The sequence below is a fragment of the Ruditapes philippinarum genome, unplaced genomic scaffold (genome assembly GCF_026571515.1).
Source record: "Ruditapes philippinarum isolate M1 unplaced genomic scaffold, ASM2657151v2 ctg777_1_1_1_1, whole genome shotgun sequence".
In the NCBI taxonomy this organism is placed as follows: domain Eukaryota; kingdom Metazoa; phylum Mollusca; class Bivalvia; order Venerida; family Veneridae; genus Ruditapes; species Ruditapes philippinarum.
In genome coordinates, this window is record NW_026854029.1 from 1 (window position 1) to 17,980 (window position 17,980).

Consider the following 17,980-nt stretch of genomic DNA (forward strand, 5'->3'; position numbering starts at 1 on the left):
TGAAAAGTAACGATCATTCATAAGAAACATATGAGTACTTAGCTCCTTTACAACTTTGTCTTAGTTTTGTTTAAGAAAAAAAAGGGGAATAATTAGTATTATTACAAAAAATTACAAAATAGGCTGTTCTTGGTGCTACTTGCTTTATCAGTTTTTTTAACATCAGTATTAACATCACCTATGAAATTGGTTTCTTATACCACTTTCTCTATACATAAACCATAAGTTATATAGTTTGTCCAATATAACGTCTAAATGACTCAATAGAGGTGTGTTTAGAACATGGTAGATATACTGAAATACGAACATATATAATCAGGTTGTATTTGTACCTGTATATACCAATTAATACGATCATCGTCTAAAGGCAATTTGGTGTTACACGCATATCGAGTCTTTTTATTGCCAAAGAATAGCTACACCACCTTTACCTATTTTTCGATTACTAGGTTTAATGCTAAACTATAGTCTGAAATTGCATGACATCTATATTCACTAGTCAAAGAATTTAGAAAGAATAAAATTATGTTCATAAAGCCAATGTTCTGACAGTCCACATATATCTATATTATAGTTTAAACAATGTATCACAGAGATAAGATGCAGACGACATTACGCCAGTAGCGTTCCAAGTCATTATTTTAAGATCAATATTAGAGCTCATCATAAGTCTTCGTCGGGTGTTAACGTGCTATACTTATTAAAGTCACTAAATGGGGGCCAATCAATCGTTATCGGTTTCGCGCCAATCACCATATCCTGATGTCGTCTGCTTCGGTGCGTTAAAGCCTCGTTCCCATATAGATTCTTTGTTGTTGGATTTCTGCACGTGACATCCAAGTTTCACAAGTTATACCTTTTGGCCAAAAATCCTGGATCTAAGACTAAATCCGCGTTTTCATTGGCTTCCACATTTAAACGGACAATAACTTTATTTCTCGATTTCCTCATTGGGAATTTACGAATCATTGTCACCGTTGCGCCCCTGCTTGTCACAAAAATTAGTCAAGTATTTAATATGACACGATTTATTAAATCCACCAACAAAATACCTTTTCGTCGGACTTGTTTGGTGCCAAATCAAAAGTATCATATTGTCGCAAGTCTCGCTCTTTGCGAGATGTAACACGCACAGGTATTGCGGTCATTTTAGGAAACGTTGAAGCACGATTTGTACACAGTTGACTTTTGCTCTGCACGTTTTTTTTCTATATCCGCCGTGATCGTACTTACTATTGTTAATGATTGCTGGTCTTAATGAAGGCAACATTTTGGTTTGAAGATTTATTATTAGTATCTTTCTCTGCACTATAATCACTTTGTCGGAGGGTTACTGTACGAGCGGGGTTTTGGGCTGTTTCTGCTGTGGGTAATTAGAAATAGATTGTTTCTCTTTTTGATTTAGAATATACTTCAAGTTGAGAGACCACAGACTTCAGGCGCGGTTACATTGTCACCAACATTTGTGGTTTTTGCTGACGATTCGCTTGAGATCTCAGTGCTGTGTCGTTTGAATTGATATAAACAGATGCCTGGTATAATTTTCATGAGCACGATTTGGACTATGGTAATCATGCACACTACATTTGGCAATCTTAACTACACCAGGACTATCAACAAAATCTTCAAGTGCGCTTATTCTCTCAATAACACTGTCAAGACTACTGTTGAGAGAAGCGTTAGACGACACGTGGTCAAAATTTGACAGACTAGTGGCTATACACTCAGCAATAGACTTTTGGCAATTTGTTATATCCTGTCGTATGCCTTGCACTGTGTCAAAAAATACAAGTTACTTGTTCTTTTCGAAGCTTATCATTAGCATTTATTTTTGTTTTTTTATCATAGGGTTCTTGTAGGTTTTAAAACTTAAATTTTTTTAGCAATTCCACCCCTATTTTTCACTACGCTATTGGGAATTTTACTGTTTTAAACGGGGTAAGGCTGGGGGCATCCCCGCTTTTTAGCCTTTACCCCAAAAATTTTTTAATTAGTCCAAAAACTTCCCCATCCATGCTATAAACAAAAGTTGAAATTTTATTTCAAGGTTTTTCTGAGACGGGCCCTTTCCCCCTTTTAGACCCCCCTTTTCATTTAGAATTTTAAGTCAAAAGGGAAAAACTTCATTTTATTTTAAAAGTTCGAATAATTTTGCGCCTTTTTGTTTTTTTAAATCTTTTTCCCCTAGAGGCGTAATTTGGGAAAATGACACAAAAGTTTTTTTTCCCTTCCCCGAAACTAAACCAAACCCGTTATTTTTATTTAAAAAAAGCATCACTGTTATCCTCGTTTAAAATAGAATTCATTAAAGGGGTGCTTCACGTTTTACTTTCATCTTTTTGTTTGACGCACCAATTACCGGAATTTAACCTCGGTATTATATTTACTTCATTTGGTTCGGGTTCCCATTTTGGATTAAACCCTCATACTGATTTTTCTTTATCTGGGCACCAATACCGTTATCCCCCAGGCAATATGGGAAAAATTTCCAGGGTTGACCCCTCTCTATATAAAAATTTTACAATGTTACATTAATTCTTGAAATTTCCCGGAAAATTTTTTTGAAAACAAGAAAATTCCCTTAAAAAAAACCAAAAAACCAAATTTTAATTCTCCATCCCCAAATTTTGTATAATCATATTTCAATTCTAACTTTATAGAAGCAAAGTCTTGAATAAAAATTTTAAACCATAGACAATATTTAAAAAAACTCCCCACATTTTACTTGCTTTAAAATTTTAAATCCGTATGCAGTTTTATTAATTAAAAATGGAGTATGAAAAATTTAAAAAAAATGGGTACTTTTTTGTATATTAAATTTTCTATTTCCTATTGTTTTTTTGTTCAGCATTTGAACTATACATTTTTCAGGCCCCCTACATTACATTTTTATAAATTGTCCACAGTTGTGTTTTTCTTATGTTTTTGAATTTTATACTTTGTTTAGAGTTGACTTTTTGGGTTCAAAATACAAATACTGAATACCACAAAAATGTTATCTGCATTGTTCATGTTTTACTTTTCTTTTAAATTTTCTAATTATATGAAATTCTTTTTTATTTCAATTTTTTTTTAATTAAACACCGTATTAACTACGAGTTACTTCCCTTTGATTTACGTTAATAAGACAGCGTGACACAAAAAGAGTTTACCTATACAATTTCACCGTTAGTTGTTATACCGTGTGTACAATATCGATCGATTTTATTGATAAACTTTACCGTACATTACAAAATTGACTGCCATATTTTGTTTACATTTCGTTTAGATCTGGTTATAACGTGACTCTGAAATATCAGTGGTTATGTATAATATGACATTGTTAAATAAAATATTTTAACATTTCTGGATTTTCTGGGATTAAAGTGTTATCAGGTTATAGCTCCACAATACATCGATCTTCATAAAATACCTGACAGAATGGTAAGTATCTTTTTTACTTCAGATTTGTCAAAGTTGGTTTTAAATTCAGAATTAATTTTAGCGTTTTATTTATCTGAAATGTAAGTAGGTTGGGGGAGACATGCTTGAATTTTCGCCTTTTACAATTTATTTCCTTGCCAAAAAGGTCAAAATGTTTTATTTGAAGTCAGTCTGATAGCATATGATAAAAGGGTCATGCTGTCACGTGTCATTGAATTTAATATATACGGTCACACTTATTTATGCCATTTTAGAACCTAGATCCAACCAGATATTTTAATTACAGAGATATTAAGCTCATACAAAAAAACATGTCGAAGAAATAATATAAAAGAAATCGATTCATGAAAAAAATACAAAATGACAGGTGAAATTTGTTGAGGCTTGGAGCGTGCATAGACCTGCACGTGCAAATTTACTCATCCGGATCGGTGTGTAACCGTCTGCGATGCAATTTCAACTAAATTATTTATGGTGTCAATAAATCGGCTTACTTTGTCATTACCCGTCCCCACGGACCTTATTAAAAAAAGCATCTGGTTGAAAAAAATGTTTTGTTCCTTATTACACCTGCGCTTATTTTGGCCATAAATTATACGGAAGGTACCTAACATTGATGCAGAAGCTTTATATTCTACATTTCATTCGTGTATAGACTTGCATAACAATGTTTCAATAAATCCAATAAAACTTTTCCAATAAATCGCATTATATAGGAAATTTTAAACAAATTTTACACTATGAAGTTGTTAGTTTATTCGTTATTAAAACTACCCGTAACGTAAAGATTCATGAATTACTTATGATATGCATTGATAAGATATCCAAAAAGATTTTTGATAATTTGTCTAAAGCGTCGTTATTAGATTTCTTTGCTTTATTTGTAAAGACCAAGTAAACACAGCTTTAGTTAAGAAATAAATTAGGGTATGTTTTTTCTTTGGTGGTACAATACATTTTTTATGAATAGTTGTATTTAGTAATAAGACCTTTCGGTATTTTCGTACAAAAAAGCTATCGTTATATACTTTATTTTGAACGTAGGCCTTGACACTCATTCTGAAAGGAGGTCATTTTAGGTCTTTATCAAAGAATCATTATGGTTAAATGTCATTTTATAGAATGGTGGACGTGAAACATTAAGAACATGTTTACATTAGTGTAAAATGTTTAATTTCCAATTTTTTCTGGTCGACCAAAGCACTTAAGCTATATTTCAAGCTCAGAAACAAATTTAGAAAGAGCAAACAAGATTGTTATAATCTCAAATAATGGTTATAATGTCAAATAATGGTTTAAGAGAATATCAATGTAAACATATAAAATACTAATTCACTATAACTGTACTTGTTGCCAAAAAGTAACAGACGGAAAAGATGATTCAAGTAATTTGCCAATGAGTAACATTTTGGATGCTATAAAGGTACACCAAAATAAAAAGCTTTTGGGAAATGGAAATAGAAGCATTTCTGAGGCACAATGGGCCTTTAAAATATCCGTATTCCAAAGTGGTATAATTTTGTTATCGTTTTATAAATTAACAAAAGAAATTGATGCAAAGGAGCAATTATCTACGGAAGAGCATTAGTGCCAGGTGTATGTTTTTTATTAACTCGAAATTTCGAGTTACTAACTCGAAATTTCGAGTTACTTATCTCGAAATTTCGAGTTACTAACTCGAAATTTCGACTTACTAACTCGAAATTTCGACTTACTAACTCGAAATTTCGAGTTACTTATCTCGAAATTTCGACTTACTAACTCGAAATTTCGACTTATTTACGTTACAAGAATGGCCAAAGTTATTTTAGATGGTATAAGATATAGTAGGCAGTGCCTTTGAACGATAGAGATGGAGAAACGGGTGCCTGGACAAAAACTATTGAAATTTAACTTAAACTTAGTAATGGCATGTACACACCCGACATAAAAAATACAAGGCTTCCTTTAATTTGTACGTTCAGGCGTTCTTCAGACGTTGTATTGTATCCCATCTGTTCGAACTTATCTTTTCACTAATCATATTCTTCTCATCCCTGTAAAAAAACCGATCCTATACTTTACGTGTGGGACATCTGAGGAAAGTATCGCGGCGTGGCCAAAATAGGGCGTGCTGAGGCCTTTGTCAAAATTGTTGGACTGACTATATTTCTTGTAAAATCGGATGCTTTTATATTGTTCCCAACATATATATTATAACAAGTATCACTTTTATCAACTTTTATCAACACAATATGAATCAAAGTATTAGTAAATAATGAATAATGTTACAAAAACATTATAAGTATAAAGAAACGTGACAGACTAACTGGCCTATACACGTCATTTAGAACTTTTTTAACACATGATATTGCACAGTTTATAATAGGGTGGGTTTTAGACTTGTTGTTTCTCCATATGATGGCTGTATGTGTGCTTAAGAAAAAGAAACACCCTGTTAACAGGGAAATGTGGAAAGTGTGATTTTACACCCCCCCCCCCCCCTCCACAAAAAAGCAAAGGATATGTTCAGTATGTGTGGACAATTTGACCCTATAAAATTGTTCTGTTAAATAAATGTTAAAGGTGCTCTGTCAATGTGCAACAACTACACACGAAAGAAAGTATCTTGAATTCAAGCCTTGCTTTCACCGGCAACCAATGAAAGTCGTGCAATGTAAGTCGAAATTTCGAGTTACTAAGTCGAAATTTCGAGTTAGTATGTCGAAATTTCGAGTTACTAAGTCGAAATTTCGAGTTACTAAGTCGAAATTTCGAGTTAGTATGTCGAAATTTCGAGATAAGTAACTCGAAATTTCGAGTTAGTTAGTCGAAATTTCGAGTTAGTAAGTCGAAATTTCGAGTTAGTAAGTCGAAATTTCGAGATAAGTAACTCGAAATTTCGAATAAGTAAGTCGAAATTTCGAGATAAGTAACTCGAAATTTCGAGTTAGTAAGTCGAAATTTCGAGTTAGTAACTCGAAATTTCGAGTTAATAAAAAACATACACCTGGCACTAATGCTCTTCCGTAATTATCAGTATTTTTCAATATAAATAAAATAAAGTATATTTTTAAAAGCGGACGAACATAAAAAAGCAACAAAAAACAACAACAACCAAAAACTCTTAGAATCTTAGAAGACAGGAAAATTGTGATTTGGTGTACAAATTATTCAATAGTTACTATCAAAAGAGACTTTGACAAAAAACGTGTGACAGAAACCTGTTGATTTATTGTCAGTGAAAAACTTTGATGTCGATCAATCGATCGAAAGTGCTAATGATTTTGAGTTTTAGACGATCGCAGAAGCGGAAAGATATTCAAAGAAGCGGAAAGCGATTACCAGCAGCGGAAATAATATATCGCTCTTTCCGCCGTCTTCAATCATTAAAGCTGTTTGCCGATGTTGCAAGAATAGAATTTGTGTTTCAACTAAGACCTTCATTTTTCAACTCCCTAGTTTTTTCCTCTCATTTTCGTTATAACATGTACGTATTTTCGTATTAGGCCTACCATTAATATGGTACCAATTTTTTTGCAGTAAAATGAATAACATTTGTTTGGACTGTGTATGTAGTCTTTGCTTAATGAGGGTCCATCCGCCCGTGAAGGCACTAAATGCAGCTTTCACTGTGGAGTACGGACCCCTGACATGTCACCAGCCATGTCCTGCAAGAGTTGATTTGAAGCTACACAAAGTGGTAATGATTTACCTCCGTGCAATTTTCACAGAGTATAAACCAAAGAAATTAATTTTGAGCTGGAAGTAGGTCATTATACAGCGGCCAATGAGCGTCTAAACGTACAGTAACATGTGACAATAATCAAGGATGTTAGCATTAATGCCAGCAAATGGCGGTCTAATCGTACTAGGGACTCACACACCCTAGTACCATTTTTCGCCGTCCCCCGCCCACAACCTCCTCGGCTTTAGTCAAGACCCGGCAATTGGTTCGTAGACTGTGATAAAAGCTTAACTCACCAACGCCTGGTGGTGGTAGTTAGGTCTCCAGGACTTGTCCTTCATGTACAAAAACGGCTTCGTGAAGCTAAGTTCCGCCAAGCTCAAATAATTCTGCCTATCCACGACGTATATTAAGGGTTTCAACTACACAGATTAGGAGCTATTTCTATCATACCCTTTCTTTATCGGTTCTTTTCTGTGTTGTTGTTTTTGTAACTGTCACAGGGTGAGAAAAGTGTGCAGCCTGACAGGGAACTTGAATACCGTTCTTCGGCTCTACCGACTGAGCTATCCGGCCGCTTACGCATCTTCTCCCCCAAAAAAGTATAACAAAGATTCGAACACTTACATCCATTGGCTTTTTTTTTTGGAAAGGGATTTTCCATATTCTCCTGGCAAAATTTAACACTTTAACACATGCAACAGTTTTAAATGCAAGCCCCTTTTACACTAAATGATTACATTTTCGCTGCACAGTTTGAAATACAAGTTTCTACATTTCCCGCAGAAAACATAGATTTCAAACATGCAAAATAATTAGAAATAAGCACTTTATCTTACTTAAGGAAAAGTAATAAAGAAAAAGTTGACCCCATCTGGGGTTTGAGCCCACAAACCTATGTGACATTAAATCTAGGGAAAATTATTACAAAAAAATGTAATGTAGTACATGTATTACTGTTTTTAAATTAATTGAATTTTGAGTACATGTATACGTTTAAACTTTGTTACATATACTGTACTGTTTACATCAACATATTCCAACACGTGGTATTACTCTTAATTGCACGAAAGGAAGCATTGATGAACATGAGCATTCTTTCAAGGTTGACAAAAAAGCTGCAATTCAGGAGCCACACTTGGAAATGTCAGGCCATTATGAAGCCACAAAATGGGTATTCCACCCTCTTTTATTGCTGAATATTCAAGCAGGTTTTGCATACCCATTTCTTTTCTTCAACATACGTATTTATAGCTTGTTTGGTACAAATTCATAAATTCCTGAGAAACACTTTCTATTTTATGAAACCTGTTGTACAGAATGATGAAAAAAGTTTACCTTAAGAGCTGAGAGGCATGTAATAATTTCTTTTTGCATCAAAGCAAACGAAAATCAAAATCTTACAAAGTTTGGCATTCACAACGCTTCAGAATCCGATAAAATACATAGCTTTTCAGGTTTTTGTCTTAAAATATGCAAAAGAATTAGGCATTTTTCTTTGATATTTTGAAAATTTTAAGACAAAAACCTGAAAAACTTTGTATTTCTGTGTTATTTAATTATAATTTGATTATTAATGAAATGTTTGTACCCTATTTTTGAAAACGGCATACTCTTTGCTGTTTATACGGTTAATACCCATTTTACATAAAATCGGCGGCCATATTGGACGCCATCTTGAATTCTGAAGCGTTGTGTAAGAAAATTTTTGTAAGATTTCAAGTTTTGTTAAGAAGAGACTGGTGTTTGTTTCAGAATTTTACAAAAAATAAAAAAGATTAAACGGGCAAGTTTGGGTACAGCAAGAATATTAAGTGACATTGACATTTCTATAGTTAATAGAGGAACTTTCCTGCTTTATTGGTTGACGAACTCTTCAGGCGGTCATCCTTGCATTATGTCAGGCACGAGAGGTCCAGATTCCCTGACTTCTTTCATGTTAGGAAACCTTTCTGTTTCGACAAGCCTCGTTACCTCCCAATTGGAGGGTCCCTGAGGGACGGATATTCCAAACCGAAGCGCAACATATGACAAATATTATTAACACTCATTGCCAAGTAATGGTTGATTTCAGGAACAGATTCGAAAGTGTGTCTTTAAGCTAATAATTTCATCGAACTAGAAAAAAATATGTTTAAACCAAATTAAAGTGATACAAACTTTTTTGTAATGTAACATTTGAATATTCCCAATTCTCGCACTGAAACTGCGGCAGACGATTGAAAAAAATCAAAACAACAACATGAAGTTATTAATAAGGAAGCTGAGTTTTTTTTTATTTTTAGCTCGACTATTCGATAAGAATAAGTAGAGCTATTGCAGTCACCCGAGCGTCGGCGTCCGCGTCGGCGTCGGCGTCGGCGTAACCACTTATGTTAAAGTTTTTGTAATAGTTCAAATATTTTCAAAGTCCATTGACATATGGCTTTGAAACTTTGTACACTTGTTCACCATCATGACCCCAACCTGTAGACAGGAGAAGGTAACTCTATCAAGCATTTTGACAGAATTATGCCCCTTTTTTGACTTAGAATTTACGTTAAAGTTTTTGTAATAGTTCAAATATTTTCAAAGTCCATAGACATATGGCTTTGAAACTTTGCACACTTGTTCACCATCATGACCCCAACCTGTAGACAGGAGGATGTAACTTTATCAAGCATTTTGACGGAATTATGCCCCTTTTTCGACTGAGAATTTACGTTAAAGTTTTTGTAATAGTTCAAATATTTTCAAAGTCCATTGACATATGGCTTTGAAACTTTGCACACTTGTTCACCATCATGACCCCAACCTGTAAACAGGAGGAGGTAACTCTATGAAGCATTTTGACAGAATTATGCCCCTTTTTCGACTTAGAATTTACGTTAAAAGTTTTTGTAATAGTTCAAATATTTTCAAAGTCCATTGACATATGGCTTTGAAACTTTGCACACTTGTTCACCATCATGATCTAAACCTGTAAACAGGAGGAGGTAACTGTATCAAGCATTTTTTTTACTATCAAGCATTTGAATAGTCGAGCGTTGCTGTCCTACTGACAGCTCTTGTTATATTAGAGCAGAACAAAGGATTATCGAAATTATCATATACATTGTACATTGACCTTTAAATAAATCAGTATGTTAAACTGCGTATTAACCCATCGACATTAATTATTTTCTTTTATGGACAAGATGCCATATTTACATAATCGATTAATTTCAATAAAAAGGGAAAAAACAAGATCATTGACCCTTGCTATTTGATCAGTCCCCCTCAATGCTGGTTATCTATCTGATTATATTTTAACCACAATAAATGTTTTCAAATATCCGTATTTATAGCTACTTTCAAGTACCCCGACCACTAACAAACAGAAAAATTAACATCAATAAATAGCGGATTTTGTCTTTCTTCCCCTGAAGTTTTTTTTGTTTTTGTTTTCCTATATACTTTTATTCATTTTACAAAATTATATACTGTTTCCTCTAGTTAAAGTGAAATTTAGCTAGCGCTCTAGGCCTACATATATTACTTAAACTAAAACATCAATCTATCCAACCAGCCGAACCGTCCGTCCTTCGTCCGTCCGTTTCCATAGTGTCTGCTCCATAATATTTTTTTTCAAACTTAGCTCACATATGTTCACCTTAACAAGTAATACCACAACCGCCATTATTTGTTATACAAATTGAATGATTACGGACTAAAATGTATCCGCCGAATATAATCAGTGTGAGATTTAAATATGCAACAGCAAAAAAAAAAAATAAAATCTGGGTCAAAGGTTATAGATAAAATTACCTTATCTCAGGCATTTGATTGGTCAGAAACCAGCACAGAATATGCACTAGCCAATGAAAATCCCGAGATCTGAGACAGACAGATCTCGGAAAAAAAGTTTTATTAACTGCTGGCCTAGCTGGATTAGTTTACAGCAGACGACGAGGTGGTTAGAGAAACAATTTGTTTTGTTTGTTCAATACATCTATGAAAGGAAGGACGTCCAAATAAGAGCCGTGTTATTTTTTTTTATCAAACTTTGTTTTATTTTAGGCTGAAAAGGGAGGACTAGGAACGGGAATGAACATGACAGAAGAAGAAAAATGTAAGTGTTTATTTCTTTGCGATATTCAGTCATTTATTTTATTTATTTTTATTTTTTTGAGCTTAAAAGACGAAACTGCTTAAAAATTGAACTTTGTACATATATAACGAACTCGTTTACAAAATAGATAAATAAATAGATAAAATTAAATAAAAAGATTAACAGGGTGTTTTTAAACAAACAACAAACAAACCAATAAAATAATTCACACAAAAAAAAACAATACAAAACAAATGAAATATTTTTATTACTCCAATTTTGAAGATTCTATGACGGAGTGATTAATATAACACCGCTAATTTCCTGGTGGATTCGATTTTTCGGACAAAGTCCGCCTGAATTCATTTTGACTTCCTGTGAAATTAACAGGGAAGGACTGAATATAAGAAGAATTTTCATTGGTCATTTTATAAGTAGAAATCGGAAAATCTCATCGGCCATTCTAAAATAAGATGTAAAGAATAGTTCTTACCATTCTAAAATAGACTGTAAAGGATAGTTCTTGCCGTTCTAAAATAAAATATAAAGAACAATTCTTACCATTCTAAAACAAAATTTTAAGGATAGTTACTACCATTCGAAACTTAGAAGTTACCAGTTTAACTTCGGACGAGTATCTTTTTAAAGATACTTCTTGTTACAATTGAATTTGATTTTTTTTCATGTGAGAAAGTTATTTCAAGGTCTGTGGTTGTTTCATTTTTGTACCCACTAATGCCACAATAAAATACACAGAGATTCTACATGGTGTCATCCTTCATCATGTAGAAAAACAACAACAACAACAAAATAAGGCTTTTGGTCGTTTAAACTTTGCCCAAATTATAAACTTTTATGATTAGTTTGTTATAAAGAAACAATACATTTTGACCTCTTCGTCAATTCAGTGCAGTAACGGGCTAACTCCTTATATAATTTAATAGGTGTTAACCCGTTATTGCATATTGACCATTTGTTATTTATTTTCAGATTATTGGGAAGCGTTTAATTTATTCGACAAGGATGGAAGCGGCTCTATTTGTAAAGACGAGTTCGGCAAGGCAACGCGAGCGTTAGGTTTCAACCCAACTGATCAACAAATTGCTGACTTGTTGAAACAATACGACACAAACAGTAAATAAAATTTTGATTTCTTTCTTTCTATAAATCTCTTTTTTATTAGCACAAACATGTATTTTTTGTATATGTACAAGAATATGCACGAACACTCATTTTTAGTTAAAAAAGATATGAAGATATAGAGGTGTATAAAGTACAAAAGAGGCAAATATTCGTACACAATTTGCAAAGTGCACCCCTCCCAACTGCCAACAACCTTATTTATTTTTTATTTATTTATATTTATTTATTTTTTTAATTTATTTATTTATTTTTTTATTTATTTTTTTTTTTTATTTTTTTTTTTTTTTTTTTTGGGGGGGGGGGTATATAAATTTGCTTTTGTCTGTTCGTCTGTCTCGTAGACGTGATGGGTATCCATGTTCTATGGACACATATGAATTGTTATTGCTTTGTCTGTTTTGAATTTGGAACAGTCCGTTTAAAGGGTTTTCTGTATCAAAATACAAAAACTGGGATGCCTACAGATAATCACTCGGTTTCTTGTATACAAACCCAATGTTTGTATGCAAATTCAATGCTTGTATACAAATTCAATGCTTGTTACAAATTCAATGCCTGTATACAAATCCAATGCTTGTATACAAATCCAATTCTAGTAATCAATTACATGCTTGTTTACCAATATTTGACTCGTGTACAAATTCAATGCTTGTATACAAACGCAATTCTGGTATACTAATTCAATGCTTGTATACAAATTCAATTCTTGTATAAAAACCAATGTTTGGCGTGTATGCAACTCCAATTATTGTATACCAATAAATAATGATATTAACATCTTTTTTCAGACACTGACCGATTAGAGTTTGTCGAATTTAAAACTCTTATTAAAGAACTGTACAAAAAGAACCCAAACGACAAAAATGCGATAAGAAATGCATTCAAAGTGTTAGATAGAGACCAAAGTGGCTATATCGAAGCCAAAGAATTAAAGGTAAAGTATAATACTATATGTATATTGCAATCTTTATGGATAAGCTCGTGAACATTCGGCATAGTTTGGCATTGTCCGCCATTAATTATTTTCCGCTTCTTGGAAAAAAATAGAGTATCAGTTACATAAGGAATAATAGGAAGTCTTACATAGAAAATAACAAAATTTGTTGAATTGTACACATGTATAATATACGATTGATTTTTACGAATTCTTAAAGACCTTAGACATTTTGGCATTATTTTTCATAGTTTATTTATGTACATTCCTTATTTGAATAGTCGTTTTACTTGCTGAAATATGTCAAGTCTGAAGTTTATTTAAAGGCACATTAATAATTATGCCTCAGAAGTAAATAAATTTTTAAATTTAAATTTTCTTTTTTAAAAGGGGGCAAGCATAGATCTTATAATGTTTAGATTATGGTTTTAAAAGAATGTTAAATACTTGCATGTTACATGAATAAATTTACATAACGAATAATACGAAGTATTGATATTTATGCTACATAGAAAATAACAAAATTTGTTGAAATGTACACATGTATAATATACGATTTTATATTTACGAATTTTTAAAGAATTACATCAATATGAAATGATTTGTCATAAAAGTTGCAAAATGTAAACAAAGTAGTATTTAGACTTCCATACAAAATAAACTAGTTCATTATAATTATACTTATTGCCAGCAAGCATCAGATGAATAAAGATGGTTCAGGTAATTGACCAATGACTAACTTTTCGGATACTATAAAAGTACTCGACACATTTTGAGAATTAAAAGGATTTCTGAGGCATAATGGGCCTTTAAACTAACTATATGCATTTTAAATATTATAGGAAGTGTTGCAAAAGTGTGGCCAGTCACTTTCCGACGACGAGATTAGCGAAATGATTGCTGTTGCCGACAGCAACAAAGATGGGAAAATAAATTACAATGGTATGAGAATAAAAGTTGTCTCCCCTGTTGTTATAATTGTGACTTTTTAAGAAAATGTAAGGGGCGTCCGTGGCCGAGTGGTTTAGGTCGTTGATTTCAAACTACTTGCCCCTAACCGCTGTGGGTTCGAATCCCGACAGGGACTTTGGCTACTTTCATGTGAGGAAGCTATCCAGCTACCTTACTGAAGGTCAGTAGTTCTACTCGGGTGTCCGTTTATGCCTAAAATAATGCACTAGTGACACCTGAGGAATTTCCTTCACTGGTAAAGCTGGAAAGTCGTCATATAACATATACTGTGTTGGTGTGACGTGAAAACCAACAGAAAATGATTTTCATGTGTAGATGATATTGATGGTGGCATATCAAGACATTAACTACTGAAGAAGTTAGTTTAAAAATATTGATGTAACAATTGGGCTGCCCTTATACAAATCACCCATAACAAAAGTGACAGGCATTTTTTGTCGCATGATGTTCTTCTAGTATTCCCTCCTGTGCAAAAAAGACAACCTTTTCTTCAAACTTCGGATAAGGACAATCGAACTTTGGTTAGATGTTCTTTATAGAGTATTGTGCTGCCTGATTCCACAAAATAAAAATTGTAACAGGGACAAAATTTGGGGAAAAAAAGAAAAGGGAAAATAATAGCATAATTAGGCCTTAGCATATCTAAGCCTTAATGGACCTTTAAAACCGCAAAGAAACTTTTTCTTTAGGCATGCCATTATATAAAAGGTTTCCCCACACATTAGTTTTTAAGACATTTATGAATATTTCATAGTGAGGATTTCCTTTGTAAATTATTCTCTCAAAAGATTTTCCATTATCTTTTTAAGTTTTAAAATCAAACAGCTTTTGATGTGAATACTCGAAAGCGTTAAAACAGAATGAAACCGACTTGATTAGAAAGAAAGAAAGAAAGAAAGAAAAAAGACATGTTTATTTGAAACGTGGTATAATTGTCATTGTGGTATAATGGTTAATGACGCGCTTTTATGCAAGAGAACACAATTATGCCTCTTTGTCAATTGGCGTCTGTATCACTAATCATTCCATTGGTTCGCTTTGAAATTCATGTTCATGGTCAATTTGTAGGCACGAACCCAGATTGTACGAAGTCTATAAAGAGTCCTGCGTCAGGTCTCAGATGTGTACCGTGTCCTGAATACAACTCTACAATTATACTACATTGTATATCTGTTTCCTTTTTCTTTTATTTTCAGAATTTACAGAGTATATGTGTAGACCTATCAAGTAGATACTTGTGTCATCATCAACGTCATCATCAACGTCATCATCAACAACTTCTTCGTTACACACCAGCATCGCCATCAGCTCAAGCAACATTTCATCAAGAGTTATCTGTCTTTATTTGTGACATTGTATAATTATATGATTCTTCAAGGATTCAAGAGTGACCGTTCTTGGATTAAGCGCCGACGTATTCGTCTACCTTTAATACTCTCAAACGAAAGATAATAATCGACTCAAAGGCGTTTCCCGATTAGATATTTTTAGAGTTATTGCCCTTATTTCAATTTTATTTCACGAAAAAACGGGTATATACAAATGTACATTAATAAGAGAGAGAATAGCTACAAAATTGGCTACGATAGACTTCGTTTTTGTTTAAAAAAATCAAACATTAAATACTTCACAGACAATAATTAAATTTTTCAGGTGTCCAGGGATAGATTTTTTGATTCTACGAAAGTGGAAGTATTTTCTATTAGCATGTTAACATTATATTTAAATCTCTCATATCCAATACTAATTACTCCAATTCAAATAATGATGGCAATATCTGTAGATCTGCTGAATGAGATAAAATGGAGTCATTTCAGGTAAAAAGAAGAAGTAGAGGAGAACAGTTCCTTTTCCGGTCTCCACACCTACCATCTTTTTAAACCGATGATCAGGACTTTTTCGCCTATCTGATTTTTCACAATCTATGAAAGGGACTCCACAGGGTTGGGGTTTTTTTACATAACGGGACTGGAAATAATTGTTCTAGAGTAATATCACATTTGATATAAATCGAGAGACCAATAACTTGTGTGCAAAATTTCAGATCATTCGCTCACTCCGTTTGTCCAGAATAAACATTCTAAGTGTTAAAATGACCTAAACTAAAAAGCGTTGCAACGCTTTTCACTCAAATCGAGCTTAGGATAGCACAAAAGTTTACTTGATTATCACTTTATTTCCGAGTATATTTTTTAATTATCTTTTGTAAATCATTCTGTTTTAAGTTTCAAAGTTGATCTATATAAGGAAGTAAAATTTTATGATTAAAAGCTATTGAACACCAGTTCACTTAAGCCATTCTAGAGCCTTCCTTCCTATCCTTTTTTGCCCATATACCAGAAACAAAATGAGATTTCTCTTTGGCCTTAGCGTCAGCAACGAAATAATATATTAGTCAATCGATGAATTACGGTGGTACATTTTGTCATAATTATATATCATTTCTATTTTGTTATAGTATATTTGTATTTTTGTATTTGTAAAACCATTGTGTACATGTATGTTTTTTCCATTCTTTTATCCGTAGTGCCAACTGTAATAAACATAGATCTAAATTATTGATGCTTGTAATATAAAATCGTAAAGGGGAGGAAACTTTGGAAAAGTGTAACGTCAAGGCATTCAAGGGAAGTAACTTTGGTCACATAGTTACAATCATGAGTGTTAATTAAGGGGTAACCGTTGTGTTACAAAACTTGTCTTATTCGAAACATTACCTTTAGTTTCTATGGTTACATTTTAGAGGTGGGGATGGAAATCGGGGAGGTAACTATGTCAATATTACGACTACAATAAATTTAAAGGGCGGTAATTTTGGTAAAACTGTCGGGGCCACTTTTTTACGTTGTAAAATTGGTAAATTTAACAATCTTTTTATTGAAATACCTATGAAAAAATGCATAATTATTTTACATATAGAAGCTTCCTATGAAACAGGTGTGAAGGTAAATTAAATTTTATTACTTTCACGCCGATCTGATATCCGGCCACCGCTCCGGTTCCAACATTTTTAGAAAGTAAGGTCAATGAACTTCTTTGCACAAATAACAACTGTTAAAGATGCAAAATATCCCCTCCCGGATGACTACTAGTTATTTTTTCGCTCCACAAATCCCCCATAAGAGACCCTTCCTTATGTTCAGGCAAATCTTATGTAACCTCCGTACTTATAGCATTTATATGTCTAACTTTTTTATGCATTTTTTTAATTGTTTGTACTTTAGGTATAGAATAAAGAAATATATATCCAAACACGTTTGTTCTTGTAATCAAAAAAATCCATAACAAGTGTGTTGCTTATATAAAAAAATACTTTTTTGTCTTGACACAATTTGGATCACACATCGCCATGTCTGTATATTGAATGAATGTCTGCATCCAAATACCATTATATGCGATGATAAACTTTCTTTGAATTAAATCAGTTAAATGCAATAAAGACTGATCCACAAATCTGCATTTGACATTTAGTTAGAAAATAACTGAAATCAAGCCCATGTCGACGGTCAAGGTCCATCTACATGAAGATGTTAACGCGTCGAACTAGTAATCCAAGTATTGCTGGGTGTGTTGGTTCAAACCACTTCATTGCCGTTGTTTCCTTGAGCAAGAAACTTTACACTCATTACCAAGAACTGGTTGGTTCCAAAAACGACTCCGAGAATGTGTCTTCTGTTTAAACTAAATGGGACCTCGGTCATCCGAAAGACTTGTTAGTTATCTGATATGGGGTCGCGGTTTGTGGGGTGGAAGTCGCATAATTAACAACCCT

The 17,980-nt window shown here is 33.1% G+C and overlaps 1 protein-coding gene across 1 annotated transcript; it reads left to right on the top strand.

Annotated features, from left to right (window-relative positions):
• Nucleotides 1–3,224: 3,224 nt before the first annotated feature.
• On the top strand, nt 3,225–17,460 carry LOC132738716 (neo-calmodulin-like). The gene is made up of 6 exons (XM_060726308.1): nt 3,225–3,423; nt 11,129–11,180; nt 12,150–12,293; nt 13,091–13,236; nt 14,079–14,178; nt 15,405–17,460. The coding sequence occupies exons 1-6, from the start codon at nt 3,421–3,423 to the stop codon at nt 15,437–15,439; spliced, it is 480 nt and encodes a 159-aa protein (XP_060582291.1). The 5' UTR covers nt 3,225–3,420; the 3' UTR covers nt 15,440–17,460.
• Nucleotides 17,461–17,980: the final 520 nt, after the last annotated feature.

What these genes read in the sequence shown, in the direction of transcription:
- LOC132738716 (XM_060726308.1), top strand. An exon ending in CATGACAGAAGAAGAAAAAT is followed by an intron (nt 11,181 to 12,149) that starts GTAAGTGTTTAT and finishes ATTTATTTTCAG; the next exon opens with ATTATTGGGAAGCGTTTAAT. An exon ending in TCGAAGCCAAAGAATTAAAG is followed by an intron (nt 13,237 to 14,078) that starts GTAAAGTATAAT and finishes TAAATATTATAG; the next exon opens with GAAGTGTTGCAAAAGTGTGG.